Source organism: Amborella trichopoda, chromosome 11, assembly GCF_054954075.1.
Source record: "Amborella trichopoda isolate Santa Cruz 75 chromosome 11, AtrichopodaSantaCruz75HAP2 v2.0, whole genome shotgun sequence".
Taxonomy (NCBI): domain Eukaryota; kingdom Viridiplantae; phylum Streptophyta; class Magnoliopsida; order Amborellales; family Amborellaceae; genus Amborella; species Amborella trichopoda.
The window spans coordinates 44,981,858-45,005,190 of NC_142346.1; the positions used below are offsets into that span (position 1 = coordinate 44,981,858).

Below are 23,333 nucleotides of genomic sequence, written 5' to 3' on the forward strand. Positions count from 1 at the left end.
TGAAGCCCTTGATTCCTTGAACAATGTGCTTTATGTACCTTTTTGCAGATTTTGGGGGACCCATGTGCCCAATATTATCCACTCCTTTATGTGTCTTTAGGGCATCACATAGAGAACAAAGGTCGAAGGCATATTTGACATTTTGTCGAGTTAGTGGAGGATCATAAGTACATAAAATTTTGAAAGGAAAGTAATGAAATACAGTATGATGCATATCATCACACGATAATATGGTGTTTAGTTTGCTGCAATATTTGACTGAATTACTTGTGTATAAAAACTTGTGCATTCTTAAAACGTTGGGCATTAATGAATACTAACAATCATCTTAATAATTAAGTATAATTTTGAGTTATATTTGTTGCAATTTGAAGTATATAGAGATTATTACTATATTGAAAATGTTATTGTAAACTTCCCAAAAAGATTTCCTAGTTAAATAATTGAATTTTTTAGTTAGATGGTATCATACCACCCCAAAATTTCATCCAAGTCACAAAATTGACGGGTTCCGTTGGTACGCCAACCACATGTTTGCCAAAAAACACTTGTATCCAAACTGCGGGTTAACCTGTTTGGAATCTTTGGTCTGTCCGGAGTCGAGTCGACTTGGCCCCAAGTTTAGAACTTTAATATATGCACAATTCACAAAAGCAGATATGTACACATTAGAAACGTATACTCGTGCACATCGACTTTTCTCTCTCTCGCGTGATAAGCACTTAGATGTCTCTTACTCCCTTTCTGTATAGACTCACTGACACATGTATCAAGTTAGCTTCTCCTAAGACTTTTTGTTACTTGAGTATTTTTTGAAGAGCGTATGCTTTGCTTTGATAGTTGTACCTTATAATTGGAACCAGTATTTGTGGGCTTCTTGGATATATCTATTTGTTGCCAGGCTTTTTATTTCCTATTTTGTCTTCTATTTTGTCAATAGGGAGAAGTGAAGTATGTGGTTAGACCTGTGCTTCCATCTGGTTGTGAATCAAAAGCTGGTTCTTGTGGTGCCATCGGTGCTGGGGATGCCTTGAACTTGGGTGGTTACGGAGTGGAGCTTGCTTTGAAAAATATGGAGTACAAGGCCATGGACGATAGTGCTGTTAGGAAAGGTTAGCATGGGAAGTTTTGGCTTTGAAATTCTCGTTTCTTTGCAAGTTCTATGTACTAAGCATTCTCCATTCTTGATCACTTTGTGCACATGCGCACATGCATATGTTTATGGATGTATATTTATGGGATATGTTTCATGATTTCAGATGTAGGATAAATTGGATGTTATGAAAGTGCAGCATACTTCTGATCATGTTTGATTATTTGAGCAGATGACTGTTCACATTAATCGGAATTCATTTATTGTTGATCTCTTTATTTGTGGACGTCCTTAATTTAATCTATGATGATTATATTCATATGTGAAAGAGCATCCAAATGATTAAAAGCATTCAAATGATTAAAACTAAGAAAATTGATGTCATTCAAAAGCAAATAGACGAATGGATATGTTGTACATGTCTTCTTTCTCTCTTAATCTTTGTATACAATCAAGAATTTTCTTTGAAGTTTTTTTGTTCTTAATATGTGTTTTGGAGGGAATCTAGGGTTGGGGGCCTTTATCTATGATTGTTTGACACATGTTGATGCAGGAGAATTTGAGGAAGCAGTAAAATCAACAAGAAACAAAGCTAAACTCAAGCATAATTCAAAGAAACCTAGGGTTTCTTTTCCACAACCCCAAGCTAAGGTTTCAAAAGCCTAAGCTTTTCTCTCTTTTAGTTTCTAAAAATCATGTGGAATTAACCCCTTCAAGGCCCTACACACCTCTTATATATTATAGGGAAAATTATAAATACCATCCCAAAATCAACTTTCTACACATCCTAGCCCTTAATACTTTTTGCATTATACTTAAACCCCAACACTATTTTTCTTTATATTTACCCCCCAATCAAAAAGTCAAATGAGTTTTGGAAAAAAATTGTCCTTTTTCTCTTTCTTCCCCCTTTTATCTCTCTATTTTCTCTCTAGCTCTCTCCACCCATCATCTCTCTTTCTCTCTCCACTTGTTTCTCTCTTTCTCTCTCTACCCTCCCTCACTCCTTCTCTCTCCATTTTTTGTTATGCGGTTAGGCACACTCCTTGCCGAACCACAAAAAAATTTCAGACCGGCAACGAGTGTGCCGGACTGCATAAAAAAAATAGAGAGAGGGAGTGAGGGAGGGTAGAGAGAGAAACAATGAGGGAGGATAGAGAAAGAGTGAGGGAGGGTAGAGAGAGAGAGAGAGAAAGAAGTAGAGAGAGAAAGAAGTAGAGAGAGAGAGAGAGAGAAAGAAGTAGCAATGGCATTAACACTTCAGCAGGAGCTAGAAGAATTGGAGTATCCCCAGATACAAAAGCTCCAAGAGAAAGCAATGTCCTCTGTAACATCTGCTTACAGACCACCTGCGGAACCAATAATGGGACCGGTAAACTACCCTCCTGCTACAATGATCCAACCATTCGAAGTTGGAGAAACCAGAGAAAGGAGAAAGGGCTTCAAAGAATTCAAACAGCCCACCTTTGATCTACCCTCAGCACATGCAGGCACTGGCGCAATGCTGATACTCCCTGATGACATCGGCCAGTATAATGACACTATTAGCCGATGGGAAGCAATTACCATTAACTTGGTAAATGAGAAAACATGGTACGACAACAAAACAAAAGCAGCGTACATTGAAAACCTCCTCGGAGAAACAGAAAAGAAGGTGTGGATTCAATGGCGAATGGCGTACCAAGCTGAGTATGATGCTATCGTCAACGTAGCAGATGACCCTCAAAATCTGATTTCTCAGATCAGACGAGTCATCACATTGGAAGATCCTTTTCAAGGGTCTACAATGGAACAAGATCAGGCTTACCAAGATCTGGAGAGACTATCATGTACCAGTATGAAAGATTTACTGACATACATGAATCAATACAAATACCTGGCAGCCAAAACAGGTAGAATGTATGTAAGCCCAGAACTTTCTGAGAAGTTCTTCAGAAAAATGCCCCCACTAATAGGAAGGGAAATAGAAGCAGCCTTCCTACAAAAATATCCAGGAGCAGTGATAGGAGTCCTTCCTAGGATTCACTTCTCACATAGCTATCTTGCAGAACTGTGCAAAAGAGCAGCAATACAGAAAGGGATCAAAGACCTTTCATTCTGCAGCAAAATTCCAATTCCAGGCTATTACCAGCAGCCATCAAAGAAGTATGGAGTACGAAAAGCTATGACATACAAAGGGAAGCCTCATGACTCTCATGTTAGAGTCATAAGAAAGAAAAATCAAGACAAAGCAGGCAAATGCAAATGCTACATTTGCGGAGATGAAAGCCATTTTGCTCGTGACTGTAAAAGAAAAACGGGCAACATTGCTCGAGCAGCCATTTTAGATAATCTGGATTTACCAGATGACTATGATGTGCTCTCCGTTGACCTAAATGAGTCAGACAGTGACGACATCTGCAGCATCTCAGAAGGAGAAACTGGAGCATATGCTGCAACAATAGACTCCAGACCATGGAGAGAAACAGCTTTAATGCTAGGACCAGACACTGGCGGATGGAGAGGCCAGGTCAATGTTGGAGAAAAGAAGAAGAATTGCCAACATGAATGGCAACATAACCAGGACATACTAAGCACACCTGATAGAAGATGTGCCTTCTGCAGAGTAGAGACAAACAAAAGAATGAGGATATTCTGTCCTCTATGTCTCTTAATTGCCTTAATGACGCGTCTGATTTGAGAGATCAGATTTTGAGGGTCATCTGCTACATTGACTATCGCATCATATTCAGCTTGGTACGCCATTCGCCATTGAATCCATACCTTCTTTTCTGTTTCACCGAGAAGGTTCTCAATGTATGCGGCTTTTGTTTTGTTGTCGAACCATGTCTTCTCATTTACCAAATTAATGGTAATTGCTTCCCATCGGCTAATGGTGTCATTATACTGGCCGATGTCCTCAGGGAGTATCAGCATTGCGCCTGTGCTTGCGTGTGCTGAGGGTAGAGCAATGATGGGCTGTTTGAATTCTTTGAAGCCCTTTCTTCTTTCCTTGGTTTCTCCAACGTCGAATGGTTGGATCATTGTCGCGGGAGGGTAATTTACCGGTCCCATTATTGGTTCAACAGGAGGTCTGTAAGCAGATGTTACAGAAGACATTGCTTTCTCTTGGAGCTTTTGTATCTGGGGATACTCCAATTCTTCTAGCTCCTTTTGAAGTGTTGATGATGCCATTGCTGCTTCTGTGGGTTTGCTGGTGACGAAGGTACTGTTGGAAGGGGACACGGAATCACAACCACCAACCCCCCCCGAAAAAGAGGATGAAGATGGATCTTCATCATCGATATCGGAATCATCGGGATCGGAATCCTCGAGAGCCGTCTCATAAACGGTCTCGTTATCTTCGTCGTCAGAGGATATGCCATCATCAGAGGTGGTGGTGCCATCATCAATGGGCACCGTATTGGTGGGGGTAGCATCATCAAGGGATGGCATAGTACTGAGAAACTGCAGATGGCTAAAGTCTGCATCGAATTGCTCATCAGGGGTTAAGTCGACAATTGGATCTGATGGGGATCCTGTATTGTCATTATCATTATCATTATCATCATCATCCCATCCAGTGGCAATGATGGATGATAGGGGAATGTGGGCATGTGGGGGTGCAGCATAGTTGACCATGTAGTCATAACGACCACTAGGTTCACCGAGTGTATCCCATCCATCCTGTGAAGGAAGAATGGTGGGGTATTTATCAGGGGATGGTTCTTCTGGTGGTGACGGATCTTCTGGATCCTCTGGATCATCTGAGGGTGGTGTCGAGACTTCTTCTGGAAAAGGAAGTGCAGGTTTCCATCCGGTGGAGCCATCTGCCGGTGGTGGTGGAGGATCAGAACTGGTTCGTAGCCTTGGTCCGTCTGGTGTCATAATGCAAAAGGATGGTATAGGCATACCATTCCAATATTGTACACCATTCCAGTACTTGTCCCAAGTGGGTTCTAGGAGATGATCCCAACAAGAAGCTACGAATTCTTCTTGTGGTTCTTGTTCATTCTGACCATGAGTTTCTAGGTCAAACTCGTCCACAGGAAAAGTTCCTCGTGGTGGTAGGTGCGTGTAATCTTGAAATCGAATAGACTGGCGTCCATCCGTCAGGTTCTGCACTACCGCTGAAGTTGGGGCTTGGGCTGTAGAAATGGCTACTGGTCGTAAGATCCACCGTCGTCCTCGAAGTTCCTCTGTGGTATGCTTTTGTCCTGGGACTGCACGGATTCCATTGCTTGCGAGATATTCTGCAACGTCATCGACGTTATAGCGAAATCCTGCAAAGCTGGTGTTGGTTAGGCGTGCCACCAATCCTCTTGTAATCAGGAGATTAGATTCTGCTCCTCTCCATCCTTCATATCCTTGTGTCTGGATTGAAATTTGGATGTGGTTATGGAAGTCTACAAGGCTCAGCATCATATTTGGCGCGATATACACCAACTGGGTTCTTGTTGTAAGGTCTGCTTCCATGGTGCCGATGACTGCTCGGTCGTCTGGCCACCGTGTATCTCTTATCACGATTAAGGCATTTGTTCCTGCATCGCTCCTGTGTAATGCCTGGATTCTAATCATGATTAGTCCAATATGAACATGTTGCATACCTGCTCGTCGGAGTTTTTCATAACTCTGACTATTGATGAACTGCATGTCCACCTGTTGCTCTCCTGTACATAATATTCTGGATTCAGAATAGTGTTGATAAACCTGATGCTGTGGTTCGGACCACGAAGCATCATATAGTGTCTCTGCAGGTACCATGTTGGCTCTTCTTCTTTGAGATAAGGAGATTTCTGCTTGAGGGTCTAGTTGGCTTTCCAAACTTCTGTTGAAGTTTCTCCTTGAGCTAGAGCTGCTGCTGCTATCTGAGCTGGCTTCATCAGTTCTCCGTCCTCGTCCGGGGAACCTCCTTTGAAGTTGATGGCGTACCCTTGCCATCCTCCTGTAGTCTCTTATTTGATCTTCCTGAGATGGAAGATCATGAACCTGCTGTGTCTCTGTAAGACTTGTCATCCTCCTTTGGCGGCCTTTTCTGCTTTAGCCTTTTCCTCAGCAAAGATGACTCTTGGGTCTTTGAAGACGTAGAATGGTTTTGGACTTCTTGGAACAGGTGGTCCAAGATTAAGTCCTGCTAGTTGTTTTTGTAAACTTTCAAGGGCTGTGGATGATCCACTGGTTTGTAGCTTTTGAAGGTCTTGTCTAAGACCCTCGATCTGATTGGTTTGTGCTGCTACCAATTGAATCAAAGTGTTGTTCTGTTTGATCAGAACTTGGAGGGTGGTGTTAACTCCTCCGCTTTGAGAACTGGGTTTGACAAACCCTTCAGCGGGGCTGTCTATGCTTTCTGTGGCTTCTAGGGCTTGTAAGTAGGGTTCTGAGTTCGCTGTGAGCAACCAGTTGTTGCTCATGAGGTGAGTATCCTACGGAGATCGTGTATCAGATGTTCAATCTGATGTACCTTCTCAGTAAGGTTACTGGTCAGGCGTAAAGCCTGTTCTTCAACAATCTTTGGCTGTTGTGCAATTTCTTGCACTAAAGTCTTTACTTCAGATTTTGAAAGAGGAGGAGTGGCTAACCACTCAGTTTGTAATACTTGTTGCTGTTTTTGAAGTACAGCAAGGGTTTTTCGGATTTCTTTAAATTCTTTTTCAAAGGCTTTTTGGTTTTGGTCTAAGGTTTCTAAGACTTTGTAAGAATCTTTAATGGCTACCTTCGAGTGTAAAAGTAACCGGTCGTACACTACTTCCAAATTGTGGGCGAGATCAGAGCCTGTTGGCTTAGGGGTGTTTGCTAGGTCGAGATATTCCAGGTTGGCAGTTCGGGAATGATCATACCACTTTTGGATAGCCTGTTCGTACCTCTGTGACATATTAGAAATATAAGAATTTAACCATTTTGCGCATACCTTTCTGAATTGTGCATCCCCTTCCGCAACTTACTAAGTACCACTTACGCCCTTTCGCTGGGTCTTTTGGGTCTTTAGGAAGGTTTCTCACCAATATCAGTTAGGTACTTACTCTTTAGTTAAACACTTACCTTCGGTGTCTCTCGTTGTACGATTCAGGTTCCCAAACATAGAACAATCAAACCTTCCCTGCTTCCCTGAAATAGGGACGACTACTCCCGAGCCATGAATAAGGTCCTAAGCTTTGATACCATAGGAAAAAGACGCGGAAACTAACACAAAAGATCTAGGCACAATATTCACTCTTATTGCATATCTATAAGAAAATACAGACTGACCTGTCCCAAACTGTATGTCTGAAACTAGTGCTTGAGCTTACAGTTACTTACTCGCTCGAAGACTGAGATGCATACTATAAGGGTGTAGAGTCCCTTATATAGACGAGGGGGAGATAAAGGTGAAAGAATATCACCTTTAAGAAAGATAAGATGGGAATCTTATCTTTTACTAGTGGGGGAGAAAGGATAAGATCGTATCTTATCTTTTCTGGGTGGAGAAGGATAAGATCGAATCTTATCTTCTCAAGTAGTCACTAGTGGACAACTAGTGGACAATAAAAAGTGCCACCAAACAGTAGTGGTCTTAGCATAAAGTAAAAGTGAAAGGGACAGATTCCCTTTAAACCGGAGCCTGTAGTGAAAGTGTCAACTGGTCCAGGCTGGTGATGAGCTGTTCCACTTCTTGGACAGTGTACCGTGTGTATGGGAGTAGGTCCCCCCATGCGTTGTCTTTTGTGCTAAGGCTTTGGCAGTGGTGTTGTCGCTCAATAATGGCCGTCCTGAGATGGGCCATGGCTTGGCAGGCTTGTTGATGAAGCTTTTGGATGATGATTTGCCCTTGGTGGGACCGCCTTGCATGGTCACTGAGAAGTCCTTCTTGCCGGTTTTGCTGGAGCAGATTCCGGTAGTGGTGAGTAAGTTCTTCTCCGGTGAGTTCTTCTCTGGTAAGAGAATCTTCAGATAAAGCGGCAAGTCTTGATGCTTCGGTTCGTCCTGGCTGAGTTCTTGTTCCAGCTGCCATAATGCTTCTTCCTCTTGGGAGCTTGTTTCTGAATAAGTGAGATGGCCGACTAATCTCGATAGTGAATCAGATTGTACGATCATTGCCATTGTTCGGTGCCTGCTCTTTGAAGGGCGAATAACTCCTAGTTGTAGTAACGCAGTGATATGCCTTTTGAAGGCATCTTCTGTTGCTGGAGTTACATGTTTCAGTGGCTTGTCCTGGATAGTCAGGTCTGGATTGATGATGTCAATCTTGCATTTGACCCTGTTCTTGGACCAGTGCTTCAAGGGATCCTCGCCGATGTATCCCTGATCTTTAAACTCTTGAAGGAGTTTACTGAACCTTTGAACGAAGCGTTCATTGGTTCTTTCTTTTCCATAGTATACCGCTTCTTGAATTGAGCGGTATTCTTCCTCATTCATATCTAGCTCTGGAATTGCCATGGCGGCCTTCTGAATCTCTGTAGTGGTGTGGAGGGTAGTGATGTTTTTGTAGAAGGTTACAGTGGTTCCTTTTATTCGTAAACCTCCACTGTTGGCTTTGATGAAATTACAGCCAACAAGCATTTGGATTCCGTCTTTTACTGTCATATCGATGGCATATGTAAAAGGAATCCTGAAGCGGTGTTCACCAATGGTCATCATTCCATTTTTGACCTTGGTCTTTGATTCTTGAACTGAGCTAACACAGTTAAAAGTAACTGAGTAGCTAAGAGCTTCTAATGCTTCTGCAGGAACTGCCTTCCTGTCGATGCAGCATGTTGTGCATCCTGTATCAAGAATAGCCTGGATAGAGAATTTAGACAATCCTGGTATGTCCATCTCGATGATCATATTATAAAGTCTATTGATTAGACTTCCATTTCCTCCAGGGCTAACTGATTTTAAGACCATTAGGGTCTTTTCTTCCTCTTCTTCTGCTTTGGTTGCTTCTCCTTTATCCTTCTCTTCTAGCATGAGTCTATCCTTTTCAAGATCTTGGATAAGGATTAGGGCCTTTAGCTGAGCTAATTCATCTTTGAGAGTCTGAATTTCAGTATTCAGCTGGTTGATATGCCCTAGTAGTTCTCGAACTAAGGCTGGAGGCTCAGCCTTTGGTTGTACCGCTAGTGGAGTAGGTACAATGGTTACATTGACATAGAATGGTGCACAGATAACACAGGCAATTAAGAGACATAGAGGACAGAATATCCTCATTCTTTTGTTTGTCTCCTTTTTGCAGAAGGCACATCTTCTATCAGGTGTGCTTAGTATGTCCTGGTTATGTTGCCATTCATGTTGGCAATTCTTCTTCTTTTCTCCAACATTGACTTGGCCTCTCCATCCGCCAGTGTCTGGTCCTAGCATTAAAGCTGTTTCTCTCCACGGTCTGGAGTCTATTGTTGCAGCATATGCTCCAGTTTCTCCTTCTGAGATGCTGCAGATGTCGTCACTGTCTGACTCATTTGGGTCAACGGAGAGCACATCATAGGCATCTGGTAAATCCAGATTATCTAAAATGGCTGCTCGAGCGATGTTGCCCGTTTTTCTTTTACAGTCACGAGCAAAATGGCTTTCATCTCCGCAAATGTAACATTTGCATTTGCCTGCTTTGTCCTGATGCTTCTTTCTTATGACTCTAACATGAGAGTCATGAGGCTTCCCTTTGTATGTCATAGCTTTTCGTACTCCATACTTCTTTGATGGCTGTTGGTAATAGCCTGGAATTGGAATTTTGCTGCAGAATGAAAGGTCTTTGATCCCTTTCTGTATTGCTGCTCTTTTGCACAGTTCTGCGAGATAGCTATGTGAGAAGTGAATCCTAGGAAAGACTCCTATCACTGCTCCTGGATATTTTTGTAGGAAAGCTGCTTCTATTTTTTTTCCTATTAGTGGGGGCATTTTTCTGAAGAACTTCTCAGAAAGTTCTGGGCTTACATACATTCTACCTGTTTTGGCTGCCAGGTATTTGTATTGATTCATGTATGTCAGTAAATCTTTCATACTGGTACATGATAGTCTCTCCAGATCTTGGTAAGCCTGATCTTGTTCCATTGTAGACCCCTGAAAAGGGTCTTTTCTGCTTGAGGGTCTAGCCGGCTTTCCAAACTTCTGTTGAAGTTTCTCCTTGAGCCAGAGCTGCTACTGCTGTCTGAGCTAGCTTCATCAGTTCTCCGTCCTCGACCGGGGAACCTCCTTTGAAGTTGATGGCGTACCCTTGCCATCCTCCTGTAGTCTCTTATTTGATCTTCCTGAGATGGAAGATCATGAACCTGCTGTGTCTCTGTAAGACTTGTCATTCTCCTCTGGCGGCCTTTTCTGCTTTAGCCTTTTCCTCAGCAAAGATGACTTTTGGGTCTTTGAAGACGTAGAATGGTTTTGGACTTCTTGGAACAGGTGGTCCAAGATTAAGTCCTGCTAGTTGTTTTTGTAAACTTTCAAGGGCTGTGGATGATCCACTGGTTTGTAACTTTTGAAGGTCTTGTCTAAGACCCTCGATCTGACTGGTTTGTGCTGCTACTAATTGAATCAAAGTGTTGTTCTGTTTGATCAGAACTTGGAGGATGGTGTTAACTCCTCCGCTTTGAGAACTGGGTTTGACAAACCCTTCAGCGGGGCTGTCTATGCTTTCTGTAGCTTCTAGGGCACGTAAATAGGATTCGGAGTTTGCTGTGAGCAACCAGTTGTTGCTCATGAGGTGAGTATCCTACGGAGATCGTGTATCAGATGTTCAATCTGATGCACCTTCTCAGTAAGGTTACTGGTCAGGCGTAAAGCCTGTTCTTCAACAATTTTTGGCTGTTGTGCAATTTCTTGCACTAAAGCCTTTACTTCAGATTTTGAAAGAGGAGGAGTGGCTAACCACTCAGTTTGTAATACTTGTTGCTGTTTTTGGAGTACAGCAAGGCTTTTTCGGATTTCTTTAAACTCTTTTTCAAAAGTTCTTTGGTTTTGATCTAGGGTTTCTAAGACTTTGTAAGAATCTTTAATGGCTACCTTCGAGTGTAAAAGTAACCGGTCGTACACTACTTCCAAATTGTGGGCGAGATCAGAGCCTGTTGGCTTAGGGGTGTTTGCTAGGTCGAGATATTCCAGGTTGGCAGTTCGGGAATGATCATACCATTTTTGGATAGCCTGTTCATACCTCTGTGACATATTAGAAACATAAGGATTTAACTAATTTGCGCATACCTTTCTGAATTGTGCATCCCCTTCCGCAACTTACTAAGTACCACTTACGCCCTCTCGCTGGGTCTTTTTGGTCTTTAGGAAGGTTTCTCACCAATATCAGTTAGGTACTTACTCTTTAGTCAAACACTTACCTCCGGTGTCTTCTTTGTATGATTCAGGCCCCAAAACATAGAACAATCAAACCTTCCCTGCTTCCCTGAAATAGGAACGACTACTCCCGAGCCATGAATAAGGTCCTAAGCTCTGATACCATATGGAAAAAGACGCGGAAACTAACACAAAAGATCTAAGGCACAATATTCACTCTTATTTCATATCTATAAGAAAATACAGACTGACCTGTCCCAAACTGTATGTCTGAAACTAGTGCTTGAGCTTACAGTTACTTCTCGCTCGAAGACTGAGATGCATACTACAAGGGTATAGAGTCCCTTATATAGACGAGAGGGGGAGATAAAGGTGAAAGAATATCACCTTTGGACAAAAGAAAGGATAAGATCGAATCTTATCTTTTCTGAGTGGAGAAGGATAAGATCGAATCTTATCTTCTCAAGTGGTCACTAGTGGACAACTAGTGGACAATACTCTGAGTGGAGAAGGATAAGATCGAATCTTATCTTCTCAAGTGGTCACTAGTGGACAACTAGTAGACAATAAAAAGTGCCACCAAACAGTAGTGGTCTTAGCATAAAGTAAAAGTGAAAGGGACAGATTCCCTTTATACTGGAGCCTGTAGTGACAGTGTCAACTGGTCCAGGCTGGTGATGAGCTGTTCCACTTCTTGGACAGTGTGCCGTGTGTATGGGAGTAGGTCCCCCCATGCGTTGTCTTTTGTGCTAAGGCTTTGGCAGTGGTGTTGTCGCTCAATAATGGCCGTCCTGAGATGGGCCATGGCTTGGCAGGCTTGCTGATGAAGCGTTTGGATGATGATTTGCCCTTGGTGGGACCGCCTTGCATGGTCACTGAGAAGTCCTTCTTGCCGGTTTTGTTGGAGTAGATTCCGGTAGTGTTGAACAAGTTCTTCTCCGGTGAGCTCTTCTCTGGTAAGAGGATCTTCAGATAAGGCTGCAAGTTCTGCTGCTCGGGCTTTTCCTTGCTGAGTTCTTGTTCCAGCTGCCATAGTGCTTCTTCTTCTCTGGAGCTTGTTTCTGAATAAGTGAGATGTCCGACTAATCTTGATAATGAATCTGCAAGAGTGTTTTGTCGTCCATCAATGTGTTCGAAGAGAATGTTTACCCCTGTTCCAGTAATATAATCAACAAAGTTTATCCACCTAACCCTAGATGGTTTGTTTTGTGCTGACTTATTAAAGAAGCTAATAATAGCTTGACAGTCTGTCCTGAGGGTAATCTCTTGTTGGTCCAAATAGTAAATTTTTAGGGCTGTGAGTGTTTCCATGCAGGCATGGATTTCTGCATCTATTGTGGATTTTAGTATAGGGAATTTTCCACTGGCGTATGCACAGACTCTTTCTGCTGTTCTTGGATCAGCCTTTCGTGGTTTCCATTTACACACTCCACCCCATCCTTCCATACATCCATCTGTTTCCAGTATGATGTATGATCCTTCTGGTGCTATTTCCAGGTCTGGAAGATTTTGTATCTTCCTTTTGATATCTGCAATCAGTTGCAGATCTGTTGGTTTCAACCTTTTATCCCCGTGCGGACTTGTTTTGCAGTAAAGTGGTCCAAGCAATGTCCCGAGTTTCGGGATGTAAGTCCTCGCATAGTTCAGGATTCCTAGCCAGGAGCGCAACCCGGCTTTGGTCTTTAGGCTGTCATCCTCAAATTGGAGGATTTTCCTGATGATATGAGGTTGGAGTCGAATTTTCCTGTTGCCGATGATGGCTCCTAGGAATTCAATTTCTGGGACTGCCAACTTCATTTTGGTTGGTGATAACACCAAACCATGCTGTTTGCACCTTCTAAGCATTTCTGTTAAATGCTTTGCATGCTGCTCTTCTGTATCTGAGAATACCAGTATGTCATCTATGTATACTGCTATGTATTCTTCTGTTCCTTCAAAACAGTGGTCCATCTTCCGCTGAAAGATGGAAGGAGCATTCTTCAGTCCGAATGGCATGACAAGCCATTCGTATAAGCCTCCAGGGACGATGAAAGCTGTCCATGGGATTGATTCCTCTTCCATAGCAACCTGGTGAAAACCAGATTTTAGGTCGAATTTTGAATAAATTCGACTGTTGCCAATACGTTTGAGGATCGTATTTATGCTTGGTAGGCTGTACTGGTCTTTGTGCGTATTGTCATTCAGAGTACGGTAGTTGAATACCATACGCTCCTTTCCTTTTTCTTCCTTCTTTGTTTTGGGATTGATGAAAGTACCAGATTGTACGATCATTGCCATTGTACGATGTCTGCTCTTTGAAGGACGAATTACTCCTAGCTGTAGTAACGCAGTAATATGCTTCTTGAAAGCATCTTCTGTTGCTGGAGTTACGTGTTTCAGTGGCTTGTCCTGAATAGTTAGGTCTGGATTGATGATGTCAATCTTGCATGTGACCTGATTCTTGGACCAGTGCTTCAAGGGATCTTCGCCAATATATCCCTGTGCTTTAAACTCTTGAAGGAGTTTACTGAACCTTTGAACGAAACGTTCATTGGTTCCTTCTTTGCCATAGTATACCGCTTCTTGAATTGAGCGGTATTCTTCCTCATTCATATCTAACTCTGGAATTGCCATGGCGGCCTTCTGAATCTCTGTAGTGGTGTGGAGGGTAGTGATGTTTTTGTAGAAGGTTACAGTGGTTCCTTCTATTCGTAAACCTCCACTGTTGGCTTTGATGAAATTACAGCCAACGAGCATTTGGATTCCGTCTTTTACTGTCATATCGATGGCATATGTAAAAGGAATCCTGAAGCGGTGTTCACCAATGGTCATCATTCCATTTTTGACCTTGGTTTTTGACTCTTGAACTGAGCTAACACAGTTAAAAGTAACTGAGTAGCTAAGGGCTTCTAATGCTTCTGCAGGAACTGCCTTCCTGTCGATGCAGCATGTTGTGCATCCTGTATCAAGAATAGCCTGGATAGAGAATTTAGACAATCCTGGTATGTCCATCTCGATAATCATATTATAAAGTCTATTGATTAGACTTCCATTTCCTCCAGGGCTAACTGATTTTAAGGCCATTACGGTCTCTTCTCCATCTGCCTCGGTTGTTTCTCCTTTATCCTTCTCTTCCAGTGTAAGTCTATCTTTTTCAAGATCTTGGATAAGGATTAAGGCCTTTAGCTGAGCTAATTCATCTTTGAGGCTTTGGTTTTCAGCATTCAGCTGATTGATAAGCCCTAGTAATTCTCGTACTAAGGCCGGGGGCTCAGCCTTTGGTTGTACCTCTACTGGAGTTGGTACAATGGTTACATTGACATAGAATGGTGCACAGATAACACAGGCAATTAAGAGACATAGAGGACAGAATATCCTCATTCTTTTGTTTGTCTCTACTCTGCAGAAGGCACATCTTCTATCAGGTGTGCTTAGTATGTCCTGGTTATGTTGCCATTCATGTTGGCAATTCTTCTTCTTTTCTCCAACATTGACCTGGCCTCTCCATCCGCCAGTGTCTGGTCCTAGCATTAAAGCTGTTTCTCTCCATGGTCTGGAGTCTATTGTTGCAGCATATGCTCCAGTTTCTCCTTCTGAGATGCTGCAGATGTCGTCACTGTCTGACTCATTTAGGTCAACGGAGAGCACATCATAGTCATCTGGTAAATCCAGATTATCTAAAATGGCTGCTCGAGCAATGTTGCCCGTTTTTCTTTTACAGTCACGAGCAAAATGGCTTTCATCTCCGCAAATGTAGCATTTGCATTTGCCTGCTTTGTCTTGATTTTTCTTTCTTATGACTCTAACATGAGAGTCATGAGGCTTCCCTTTGTATGTCATAGCTTTTCGTACTCCATACTTCTTTGATGGCTGCTGGTAATAGCCTGGAATTGGAATTTTGCTGCAGAATGAAAGGTCTTTGATCCCTTTCTGTATTGCTGCTCTTTTGCACAGTTCTGCAAGATAGCTATGTGAAAAACACCTCTTTCAACCTTCTTTTTCTTTGTTGTTCAAATAGTATTTGTGGTAAAAATAATTCCTCAAAAAACGGATCCTGATATGTATATATAGGCATGAATGCAAATTTATCAAATACAGATCCTTGAATTCCTATTGAAAATCGTGTAGGAAACTACAAACCCAATTTTTTGTTCTTTAGGGGATTTCTTCTCATCTATTTCATTATTCTCTAAAATCAGGGTCACAATTTGCAGATTCTGAATCGACCATGCTTCCACCACATTACACTGAATCCAATACCTTGAAGTTCTTGAATGCTCTACCTTTTCGATATTAATGAGATCTTCAAAGGCCATGATTTTGGTCAATCTTCCTGCTGCCTTCTCTCCATATTCTTCTTCACCCTCTTCCAAAATTTCTTTATCATCATCTTGATCCTTTCATAGATCGGATCTCCTAAAAGATTTTGTTGTTCATCTGAGTATATATCATAGTTTCGTGGTGAATCCCAATCTACAACTTGCTGATTTTTGATGTAATCCGTGTCAAAATAAAAAATTTCATCCTTCAAATTGAAAATCCTAGATTTATGTTCCCAATGTCTAGGTCTTATGTCATTATCCTCATCACTCGACTCCCCACGAAAGTGAAAAGGCTTGTACTCGAGGTCTTCGTGGGCTGAAATATCACCCGTCTTGCTCATTCTGAGGCTTGCGAACTATTGTGCCTAGCTGCTAAACTTGCCTTCAAGTTCCTCAATTCTGTCATCTATGGGATCATGGAGCGCATCTACAAAAATCTGGCTTCTACAACCCTTTCTCGCTGCCATGGGTTTGCCAAAATCACAAACTTTAGCAAATAATTAACAAAAAAACTTCTGAAATCAGTAAGATCTAGGTTGTTTTGGCAAAACTTTGGCAAAAATTAGTAAACCTAGACCCCCAATGTAACTGCCCCACTTTGTTGTTGACCTAGACCACCAAAAACATGATGCTACAGTAACTCCGTACAGTGTTACAGTAACTCAGTATGATACTTCCATAATTTTCCGTGTTGATCGTGGGCACTGATACCAATTTGATGTAGAAAAATTTAAAGGAACAGTAAAATAAAAAAGAAACAAAGCTAAACATAAGCATAATTCAAAAAAACCTATGGTTTCAATTCCATACCCCGAGTTAGGGTTCCAAATGCCTAAGCTTTTATCTCTTTCAATTTCTAAAAGTCATGTGGAATTAACCCCTTCAAGGTCCCACATACCTCTTATATATTATAAATTTATAATTTAATGTTTCAAGTACAAAAAGTGTCCAAACAAATAATACATTGACCCATATGTCCTAACTTAATTTAGATTCCGTAATGACGGTTTTGCCCCTGTGGCAACACTCGTGAATAGTACTCATGAAAGAAATAAAAAATATAAAACCCTAGAAATCTTAAAGAACTAAAACCCCTTAGAAATAAACCGTAAAACTAAAACTATAATATATGTCCTTTGAAATTGAATAAAAAAATAACAATAAGAATAATTTGCCCTCCATCACATGTACTAGATATCCCAACTTGGGGAAATCTTTGATGTGTGATGTTTTGGCCCTTTGTGGCTAACTGCATCAGTACGAGTATTTTATAAATGGTCTAGATCGGTCATGGCTTGGCAAGGAATCCGATTCTTTAGTTGATAATTTTAGTGGGGGCATGGGGGTATTTTAGTCATTTTCTTTTCTTTGTTTGAGTCATTTTCTGCTGATGAGTAGATGGTGGGAGTAACTTTATGTCATTTTTTAGGTCCTCAAACTATTTTCTCTTGACTTATGGAGGTTATATTGGAGATTGAGATCAAGGATTTGAGGTTTAGTTTACATTTTTTGTTTTTGGTTGTTGTGGTTCTTATTTTATGGAGGTTATATTGAAGGTTGAGATCAAGGATTTGAGAGTCAGATCATAGTCAATGTTTTTGGCTGTTGTGCTTTTGGACATACGGAGGTTGTATTGAGGTTTAGATTAAGGATTTGAGAGTTTAGATCACAAATGATGATTTTGGATGTTGTGTTATATATGCACACTATATATATATATATATATATATATATATATATATAGGAAAAGTTTACAAAGAAACTATTACTTTGGTACAAGGTCATAATCACTATTGTCTGTAACATTTCAAAACGAGGGGTTGTAAGTGTGTCATTGGCTAAACTCAAAAAGTTAAAAAATAAAATAAAATCGTGAACTTTGAAACGCAACCCAAGCCAACCGATTTGACATCTAATGGTTAGGAATAATTTTGACCTTTTGGTGTCTTTATATATATATATATATATATATATATATATATATATATATATGGAAGATACTACAAAATGGCTATAGGCGAAAATGAACAGTGATTTCGCCTACCCTCATCATCGTCCAAAGTTCATCTCACGGTCATGATTGTCCTGTACTATTTCATTTTTCATTTTTTTCTACAAATCGGAATGATCGGAAATTTGGAGCATGTATTCATAAAAAATAAGTGAATCTACAAAAATATTAAAAAAATATTTTACATGAAATAAATTGACCATAATACCTCCAAAAAGTTTCAGGGGTATTTTGGTCAATTATATTTTCACGAATTTTTCTTTTTATGTTTTTATTTGGTGTGTCTCATTAAGATGTACACATGCTCCAAATTTCAAATCATTCCGATTTGTAGAAAAAAAATGAAAAATGAAACACTATTGGAGAATCGTGACCGTGCGATGAACTTTGGACAGTGAGGAGGGTAGGCGAAATCACTGTTCATTTTCACCTATAGACATTGGGAAGACTTTTCCTTTATATATATAGGTGGCACCTATAATGAATAGTAATATAGGTGGAATTCCTGCCGTCATATCTTCATTGAGTGGTTCAAAATATATGTCACTATCTGAATTTTAATCTTTTTTCTATAAATTAGATCGAGATGAAATTTTGGGTGTATATATTTGATACCAACATGCACCGTATAAAAATATAAAAAATACTTTCAAGAATTTAAAATGACCAAATCAACCCCGTCATTTTTAAGGGATATTTTGGTTATTTTATATTTTAAAAAATATTTGCTTTATATTTTTTTCTGTTGCTCCTTATTTTTAGCACATATGCCCAAAATTTCATCACACTCCAATTTCTAAAAAAAATATTAATATTCAAATAGTGATATGTATTTTGAACCACCTGATAAAGATTTGATAGCTGAGATTCTACCTATATTACTATCCATTATAAGTGCCAAGCTATTGGTAGCTTTTTTTTTATATATATATATATATATATATATATATATATATATATATATATTCTTTAAATCTTTCTGAATGGTAAATGTGTTTATTTCATTCTTTGCAATGAGAACAAAAGTATATGAAAAATTGTGGTTTAAGACAGGGGTGTGCCCTGAAAGATGACTAGATGAGACATAATATCAAAGATTCCACAAGAGTGGTCTCTATAGTTGTTGGAGGTGGGAGCGGCGGATCGTTGCTCGCTAGGAGTTCTGTAGTTTGGGATCTCCATGAGGGCGCCTATATATAAAACTAGAGAAATGAAAAAAGAAGGATTATTCACAAATTTTATTAAAATCATTTGGATGGAAAATCAATATGTTAGAAATCTTTTAATTATACTTTCAACAAATTTACTCAAATAAAATTGAGAGTAATAACCCATATCTTTTCATTATGGATATGGTTCGTATAGAGCCAAGGCTCTAAACAATCAAAGTAAAGCACACCTTCAAATAGTGTCGAGAAATCTGGTTTCAATACTGGAATCTTTGTGATAGCCTCAAAATATAGTTTTATCTTTAATTATAAAATTTAAAGCTTCAAAAATAGTGTAGATCGAGCAGATCTATGAAAATTTGAAAATCTTGAAAATTGATGGTCCAAAAATGCTTTACAAGATGCACTATTTTCAAAACTTGAAATCCATTTTTTTTCTCATGTCCATGCATCTCGATGTCGAGATGATCAATTTGAGGATATTTGGGCATCAAAACAACCTCTTCTAATGAAATTTTTGAGGTGGGCTCTAATTTGATTGTTTAGAGCCTTGGCCTATATAAACTTTTTCTTTTAATTATGCTTTCAACAAATTTACTCAAATAAAATTGAGAGTAATAACCCCTATTTATTTGCTTGAGGCTTCTTATATATAAGTCCTTCATAATGGCATACTAGATATATTTATTTAAGCTTATATTGTTAATGATGATAAAGGATATTATCTCGGTTTTATCATATGCAAGTCATGCCCTTTTCTTTACCTATCCCTGTCCATTTTAATTAAACAAAAAGGTATGAGGTAGATCCTGCAAATAAATATAGAAATGTAGAGCAAGAGAGAGAGAGAAAACAGAGAGATATCATTCTCACTCTTGTACAGATGGGTCATAATCACATAAAGAGAGAAAGAGAGAGACAAGAGAGGCATCATTCTCTCTCTTGTATAGATTGGTCAAAATCCCATAAGCATTTATGCCATGTTGGACCCACAATTCCCTACATTAAATGTGGTTTTGGGAGTGTTGGAATTAAAACTCTCTTTGTAATTGATGCAGATTCGAGAATCTCTTTCCTTTGTATTTGGATAATTATTGCCTTCTTTTTTTAGTGATATGCGATTATTGCTTTCTTTCTTTTGATGGATATGTATTTATTGTTTCTTTGAATTAGATATGCATTTATTGTTTCTTATCTTTTAAAAATAAATATAGCATGGGCTTGTTAACCTATTGATTGACTCCTATTGGTTGGCATCACACTCCCCCAACATGAGATTATGGCCCGCCTAGGCAATGATATCTCACGAGAAGTGTGGGATGGCATTCCCAGAGCGGGATCACTGCCCTATGTTAGGAGATCTTGGTAATTATTGTGGTCCCACCATACTATAGTGTGGGGGCAATTACTAAGATCTTGTGGAGCCCTCTTTAATGAAAGAATCTATAAGCATGATTTGGCAAAGTTTTAAGCTGGCTGCCTACTTAATACAACCCTCCTCCTTTTAGCCGGGCTTGGGACTAACATGACCGGCTTGGGGCTAGCCAAGAAGGAGTTATTAGGAGATCCCAACAACTATGCTTAAATCGATGGAACCCTACTATGCTCTAAAGAGACCCCCTTCATTTGAAATAGTGGTGGCAACAGATTGGCTCAGGTCTGGGTCGACCCAGACCCAACCCAACTAGGCTGAACTTAGACCCAGACCTGGCTTGAGGTCAGGTTGGGTTTGGTCTAGAAATAAAAAAAATACTTTACATATTTTATAACATATAATTGATATTAATTATTAACTTATATAGTTACAATGTTCCAAAATACGCTAGGCACCCCTAAGCAGCCAACCTGGAGCTCAGCGCCTAGGTTCCAGGTGGGCGTAGGCGCACAGAACCTCATGCACCCTGAGGTGAAAGTTTTAAAAATACACAGATATGTGTTGTTTAAGGGTGGACCCGAACCCGAACCAGAACCCGACTGGACCTGAATTCACCGGATCTAGACTCGGACCTGGACTAAAAACACATAGTGTTGGACCTGAACCTTGACCCGACCCACCGGGGCCAATTTTTGGACCCATACCCGGACCCAGATTGGGTCTCTACCCCTTGGGTCCCAGGTCGGGTCTGGGTCCATTGCCACCCCTAGTGTTGTTCAAAGTTCAAACACACATATATGCAGATATTGGTGTTAATTTTCTATTTTTTGGCATCTATATGTATTCTAATTGACTTTTTCTACGCAAATTATATATGCATGAATGTTAAAAACATGCAAAAACCTAAAATTTTTGAAATTTAGTGAAAAAACATAAACAAGTCCATGGTGTATTAGTCTCCAACTCTCCAAACCATACTACATAGTGACACACGATCATAATGCACAAATAAATGATAGGATGAAATACAAAAGAAAAATATAACACTGATAATCCAAATGTTCAATAGGTTGTTGAGATGGATGAGTGGCAAGACAAGAAGGGATAGAATTCGAAATGAATACATTCGGAAGAATTTAGGTGTGGCTTCAATAGGCGATAACATGATAGAGTAAGCTTAGGTGGGTTGGCCATGTGTAGCACATACCCAGTACAGCTCTTCTTAAGCGGTACGAGTTGGTTCACGTGGAAGGCTCAAAAAGGGTATGGGAAAGGCCAAAAAAGATATGGTTGGAAGTAGTGAGAAAAGATATGGGGACTTATGACCTCACTGAAGGTATGACTCTTGATAGAGTAGAATGACCAGGATTCGTGTAGTGGATCCCAAATAGTTGGTAAAAGACTCTGATGATGATGATGTAGGGTTTAGTTTTCATTTTTTATTTTTTATTTTTTATTTCTTCTCACTTTAATGGTTAGAATACCCGCAATACTCTTTTAAGGCAAATTCGTGGGTCAAAAGGACCCAAAATGCCCTTAGGAGTCCTTTTATGACACAAAAAAGTGCCCAGGGCTTGGATACCTGCCTAGGATTGGGTGCTTAGCGCCCGCTTGGGTGGCCACTCAGGTATTGGCACCCAGGGAGGGCCGCCTAGGCCTAGGCGGGCACCTAGGCGATGGATAGACCTTTTTTTTGAACATTGTGTAGTTATATATTTTTTACTTATGTATACCAAGCTCGGTCTGGTTAAGCCCTACCTAGACCAGACTCGACCCAATGCAATAGGGCCCAATCCAGACCCGGACCCGGCCCTAGACCTGACCTGGAATTTGGACCTGATCCTGACCTGTTGGATTCAACACCTGGACATAGACCTAGACCCCGTTCCGGTCGACTAGTCGGGTCGAACCTGATTGCCACCCCTAGTCTGCAGGTCCAAGGTTTCTCTTGGAGCTGCCACCAAAAGCAAGTGTTGTATTTCTCGGTCATGGTGGCAGTTGTCATGGGGGCTGACTTTCCCCTTTAGCCAAACCGTGCGGCCCCAAGCTTAAGTCGAAACCTAACTAAGGCAAGATCAACCTTCCATAAGCACACACAACAGGAATGAACCCCTCCACACTCTCTCTCATTTACATGGCTAGTAAGGCCCGCACCGCCATTACTCTCCACCACATGGTGTGGCAATTACATTAGCCCATACCTCACCAATGATTGTCTAGAACATATGCACTACATGTATATGGAAGTGCAAACGGAACACCACACGTGTGTGTGATTTTATTTTTCCTATATAGTTATGTATGTGTGTGTGTGTGTGTGCACGTGTGTGTGTGTGGTATTCTCAATAGTCACTATATATATTATTGCAATTACCTGAATGAAAAATTTATGTATATGTATAGTATCCTCAATTGTTACTGTATATTATTGCAATTACCTGAATGATTAGAAAAGAGCCCGGGCTTAGTTGGTTAGCGCTTGACAATTTGCAACGCTACGTTCTAGGTTCAATTCCTATCAAGGGTAGGGGCCCTCTCCCCATTGACTCACCAAAAAAAAAAAAAACCCTGAATGATAAAGCATAATTGTATGTGTGTGCATGTACTTCCAAATATGTACTATCAATTTTTGTGGAAGTAATATTTTAAAATAATAGAATGAATAATCAATCTTTTAGCATTATTAATATGCTGAGCACATGCTAATAAGAACTTTATTACTAGAAATTCGCATAATAAATTACGGAACCCAAAAAAAGAGTACACTTAGAGTCTATAGAGTACACTAGTCCATAGATATAAGTACAGTTAGAGTCTATAGACATAAGCAAATGATAGACATAAGAAAAACACAAATGCAAAAATATATGTTCTATTATAAGTAGAAGAATTTATACGAAATTAAAGAGGCATTTTGTGTTAAGAAAATGTAATGTAAGAAAATCTTAACAATTAAAAATCGAGGAATAGATTTTAGGAAGATTCAAAGTGAGATACAATAAATGCATGAAATGATATTTAAATGGATTATTTAAAAAATGAAAGACATAAAGCGCATTACAAAATCCAAGAAAATATTTTCTACTATAAATAAAACTTTTAAAATAAAAATTAGTAGGATAAATAAATCAATGAAAAATGTTACTATTTCCATACACTTTCAAATAATATAAAATAA

At 40.0% G+C, this 23,333-nt stretch overlaps 1 protein-coding gene across 1 annotated transcript in view; it reads left to right on the plus strand.

Annotated features, from left to right (window-relative positions):
* Positions 1–23,333, plus strand: part of EBS1 (EMS-MUTAGENIZED BRI1 SUPPRESSOR 1) — a 60,254-nt gene that overhangs the window by 3,305 nt on the left and 33,616 nt on the right. The window contains exon 4 of the mRNA XM_011630342.3: positions 941–1,112. Coding sequence (XP_011628644.2) covers positions 941–1,112 — 172 coding nt within the window. The remainder of the gene's footprint in view (positions 1–940; positions 1,113–23,333) is intronic.